Here is a 5,110-nt window from a genome sequence, read left to right as displayed (position 1 = left end):
CTACTCTTCTGAACCTTGGCAAGGATATTACAAACATGCATCCAACCTCTGGTGGAGACAGATGAGAACCCTGTGAGAAACAGCACACTCATAGCTCATCCAAGGGAGCAGAAGTCCCTCCAGACTATGTGCTGCCATACACCCGAGCCACCTCATGTTTCTGTAGGCTCTCACGTGCACGCACTCTCTCTTATAAATTATTACAGAAAGTAAATGCCTGATGGCGCTTGCTCAGCTCTTCTCTGTTCCCCATGTGACCAAGCGGAGAGTTAATTTCAAAAAGCAAAGCACCAAGTGACAGAGATTAAACCTCACAGAAGAAAAGTAGTGCTGGTATCCCAGAACCAGTGCCCTGGAAAGACAAGGAAAGCATACAAGCACCGCAAACAAAGACCTACTTTTAGCACAGCTTCACAGTTGTTTGTCATACCAATAGCACCGTGCAACTGTACAGCTATTTCTTCATCAATTATTAACTGTGCAAAGACTGTTTGAAGAGCCATGCAGAAAGTCCAAAGAGGAAGCGGGCAGTTTCAGCTCCTCCTGCGACAGGCCCGGGATCCTCTCCAGATCAGACAAGCCTCGTGCGTTGGGGCCAAGGCTCTGCTCCCGCAGCTGGGAAGGAGCAGGCCCAGGCTGCAGCTGGGCACGGGCCTCCCAGGCCACAGCACATCCTTGGCGTGGGCCATGGAACAGCACCAGGCTGTGCCCGAGGCTCTTCTCTTGCATGCAGACAGTGCTGCACGCTAGTTACATCAGCATCTGCCGAGTGAACTTCCCATGCAACTTTTGTACTGCTCATGGGAACCAGCCCTTAGCAGCCACGCTCCCCTTCCACCATCTTTCCTCCACCAAGCTCACCTTCATTGCCAGACCACACAAGAAAGCGCGTTGCACAAAGCCAGCAGCAGGAAGGTGTGTTGGTGCAAGCCTCGAGGTATCCCGCAGCTTTTGTTTTGCAGGAACTCTTCCAACATGAGTTAGGAAACATCTCTCCCTAACGTTGAGGCATGTCAAGACAACTGACCGAGCGGTGGTTCAGCAGCAATATTCCACCCCCGATTTGGAAGCGAGCTGGAACAGCTTCAGATGCAGAGCGCCAAGCCTCCTCCAGAGAGCTCGGAGGTGAAGAAAACAAGAGCTGCACCATGAGCAGCAGTGGCAAAGAGGAGTTCCTAAATACAAACACTGGTTGCAAAAGTTTCTGGGATTGGTGGCTGATGGTCCCACGAGTCCAAGGGCCTGAATGCAACATTAGGATCAGCTGCATGTACTTTGCTGGCGATCTACATGCAAAATGGGAACTGCACCTCAGCCACTCTACCCCCAAGGCCTACCACCACCAAGCTGGGCCAGAGGTCTGGGAAACCTACACCACTCAGCACCCCACCAGAACCCCACCCACAGCACAGCACAGGCCAGCTCAAGGCACAAGCTACACTGAGCAGAGAGTAAGCCAGCAGGGACAGAGAGGGGGCAAGAGGAGATGGGCAGAGGCTCCCTAAGAGACAGAGGGCTGAAGGCCAGGGCTGGGCACTCACCAGGACTGACCTTCGTACCCCCTGAGCTGGGTGGTTGACCAGCTGCACCTGCAGGAGTAAAGGAAAGTGCCGAGCACCTGGCGGGTGCCTCACAGAAAGGGAGAGAAACAGCTGCATGTGAGTGGCCACCTAAAGCCAGCGCCTCGATTTCTGCAAGTAAAACCACTGTCAGTTTCTTGAAAAAACTTGGGGTTTATTGATTTAAACTGCAAACAGTCGTTACAAAAGAGATTCTCTTTTAAATAAACTCACACAAAGAGGAAGAGAAAGCAATGTAGTGAACAGTAACAGGGGGGAAAAAATTACATTCATTATTCTCTTTGTGCCAGTCCCGTTCACCTCGGCAAGGAAAACTCCAAACTTGGATACAGAAACGCAAAGACAAACTGTATTTGGAATGTCTTCAGATAGGCACTTGGAGCTCAAGGCTTTTCTCCTTGAATCTATACAAAAAGAGGAAGAAAAAGGTCTTCCGTCCACACTGCCTCGCACAGAGCTCACATATGTACATTCTGTAGCCCACTTGGCAAGACCCAGGGCAGGGGAAGAGGAGGAAGAAAGGAAAGGCAAAGAAGCACATTAACTCAATTTGCAGTCCAACACAAAAAAAAAAAAAAAAAAGGAGGGGGGGAAATTCTAAAATAAATAATCCAAACACAGTTTTTTGCATTTTTTTTAAATTAATTTTTCATTTTTTAAAATAAAATAACAAAAAAAAGTGTAAAGTTACAAAAAATGTCATTGTAGTATAATATATTAAACTGTGGGGAAAAAAAAAAGGAAAAGACACTTCACAATCTTAAGATTAATATGGAAGATCATAATTTAAACATAAAAGAATATATTCTATGGATTCATCATCCCGATAAATATGAACAAAATTAACAAAAAAGCATAGGTTTCGGCAATAAATACGTTTTGATAAGTTAAATAAGCTTTTTTATATTGTTGTGCAGTGACAAGCAAAATTTGCTCTCCAATTTCTGAAGTTATACAAAATTAAAAACCCAGAAAAAAAAAATAATAATAAAAGCTCGGCGTGAGTGCTCTAAGATAGGTCTAAGGTACTCTAGAGCAAAACCATTAAAGCTATGTCTACTGGAACTTTGTTTACACGAACGTGTGTATGTGTGGAATGACTTCCGTCCGCCCCACCCCCTCCGTTTCTTTATTTGTTGTTAAGATGTCACACGAATACACGAGGAACTTTTAGCACCAAAATCGAGTCTCTCCCAGCACAGTCCACCTCTTTTGCTTTCTGCCATCTTTCTCGCTCGTTGTCCTCCCAGCCGAAGTCCCGCTCGTGTCACAACCGCTCTGTTCTCAGCTCGCCCTCCCCGCAGGCAGGCGGAGGGGCGAGGCGAGGGGCTGGATGTTAACGCTGCCACGTGCCTGCAGCCGGGGGGCCGGGGGGCGGTGCAGGAGGCGGCCAGCGGGGGGAGCCGGGCGCGGGCACGTCCCGCACATCTGGAAGCGCGCAGAGCTGCGGTGCCCTCTGCAGCCGGAGAGGTAATAGAGTCACAGTGAAAGTGTTACAAGGCACTAATTTTGTAAACGTTATTGCTTCTCGTCGTAATTTGGCACTTAAGGTTGGAGCCGATGGGTGCGCGACAGGCAGGCGGACGCGTTAACATCCAGCTGGGGGGGGGTGGGGGAAGGCGGGGGGTCAGCTTAACATCGCCACCGAGGGGGGAGCGGGAGGAACCCGCTTAGTCGTCGGAGATGGAGAGTCTGCTGAAGATGGGCAGGCGCCTGGAGGTGTCCAGGATGGGCGAGTCGGAGCCGCTGTGGCTGCTGCTGGAGCTGCTCAGATAGCCCTCCTGGTCAGAGAGTGAGTCCTGAGGGCTGGGCGGCGAGTCGAACATGTGGGGAGACTCGGACATGGGCCTGAACAGGAAGGCGGTGGGGGAGCTCCCGCCGGGCACCGGCACCCCCACGCTGGGGGCGAAGAGGCTGACCAGCTCCTGGCTGGAGAAGGTGAAGGGGTTGCTGGCGCAGTCGGGCAGCGTGGGGGAGCCCAGCAGGTCGTCGGCGCTCAGCATGGGCGGCGGGGTGACAGAGGTGGGGCTGTCCAGCAGCCCGGGGGCGGCGGCGCTGGGGAAGCCGGCGAAGCTGAAGCTGTGCTGCAGGCGGGGTCTGTCGGCGGCGGGGGGCTCCCGGCTGCCCGCCACCGCGCGCCGCTCCTCGGCGTTGTGGATGAAGTGGCAGCGCGGCCCGTAGGGGCAGAAGCCGATGGTGTGGAAGGTGCGGCAGAGCTCGGTCTTGTACTTGGGGTGGCGGGTGAGGCTGCGCAGCTCGTGGATGCCGTGGGCGAACTGGCACTTGTCGCCGTACTTGCAGGCGCCGTTCTCCTCGAAGGGGCGGCACAGCTCCGTCTTGTAGCGGCTGGAGTTCACTTGGCCCCCGGGCTGCTTCTGCTGCAGCAGCCGCTCGCCGCCCTCCGAGAAGGAGCGGTCCCGAAAGCGGCTCTCCCGGGGGCCGAGCGCGGGCGCGGGCTCCCCTTTGAGGCCGCCGAGGAGCTGGCTCTGGTGGAACTTGGCGTTGGGCAGCGTCACCGAGTGCCTCCTAGGGAAGCCGCCGCCGGCCGGGGTGCCCACCGCCTTCCTGTCCAGCAGGCACCCGCCGACCCCCGCGGGGCTGTAGTTCAGCATCTTGCTGCTCTGCGGGGGAAGGGAACCAAGCGCCGGTCACTCGCACCGCCCGGAGCGGAGGGGCCGCGGCCGTCCCGCAGCGAAAGCCCTCCCCGCGCCCGGCCCCGACAGCCGCCCCTCGCGCAGCGCCCGCTCCGAAGGAAGCGCTGAGAGCGGCCGCGCGGGACCGCCGCGCGCTACGGTGCACGCCCAGCGCCGGGAGCGTGTGCTGCGCTGCGGCGGGGCCCGACCCCACGAGCTGCCCTTGCGCGGCCCGGCGGGAAACATTCCCGGCCCCAGCGCTAACGTCGCTCGCGAGCAGAAACCGGGAGGGAAAGGAAAAAGAAAAACAAAAAATTGCAAGCACAGCAAAAGGCGCCCTCCCGAAGTTGGGAGAAGCAACGCCCCGACGGCGACGCTTACCTTGCATAAAACTTCGCTCAGGTCGAAGATGGTGGGCGACACCAAGGCCGTGGACATATTGTCGGGCGAGCGCGGGACGCGGAGGGCAGCGGCACGCGTAGAGGGGTCGCGCTGCGGGAAGGGCTCAGCCTCCGCCCGACTCTGTGCCGCCCCAGCCCTGCCCGGCCCCGCGCCGCCCGCCGCTCGCTGCGCGCCCGGACGATGGCACTTATAGAGTTTCGGCCTTACCCCGGGAGGAGGGGCGGTGGGAGGAAGGGGAGGAGGAGGAGAGGGCGGGGTGAAGAGCGCGGCCGGCTGAGTCACCCGCGGGCGGGGCGGCCCCGCAAACTTTTCGAGAGGAAGGAGAGGGGGGGGAGGAGGGGGAAAGAAAAAGGAAAAAAAAAGAAAAAAAAAAAAAAGGCAAGAAAGGGGAAAAAAAAACATGCGTCCCTGCAAGAACGGTTCCGAGCTGCGCCTTTCTCCCCCTCCCCCGCCCGTGCGTCTCCGCGCGGCTCTGCGCGCTCAGCCCGGGGCCAT

At 56.4% G+C, this 5,110-nt stretch overlaps 1 protein-coding gene across 1 annotated transcript; it reads right to left on the bottom strand.

The window, feature by feature from the left end:
- Positions 1 to 1,713: 1,713 nt before the first annotated feature.
- Positions 1,714 to 4,801, bottom strand: ZFP36L1 (ZFP36 like 1 zinc finger CCCH-type). The gene is made up of 2 exons (XM_031593673.2): positions 4,595 to 4,801; positions 1,714 to 4,201 (listed from the first exon to the last, which is right to left on the bottom strand). The coding sequence occupies exons 1-2, from the start codon at positions 4,649 to 4,651 to the stop codon at positions 3,251 to 3,253; spliced, it is 1,008 nt and encodes a 335-aa protein (XP_031449533.1). The 5' UTR covers positions 4,652 to 4,801; the 3' UTR covers positions 1,714 to 3,250.
- Between the last annotated feature and the right edge of the window lie 309 nt (positions 4,802 to 5,110).

This window comes from Phasianus colchicus, chromosome 5, assembly GCF_987193195.1.
Source record: "Phasianus colchicus chromosome 5, bPhaCol1.hap1.1, whole genome shotgun sequence".
Classification (NCBI taxonomy): Eukaryota; Metazoa; Chordata; class Aves; order Galliformes; family Phasianidae; genus Phasianus; species Phasianus colchicus.
This window is presented reverse-complemented; position numbering and strand designations above follow the sequence as displayed.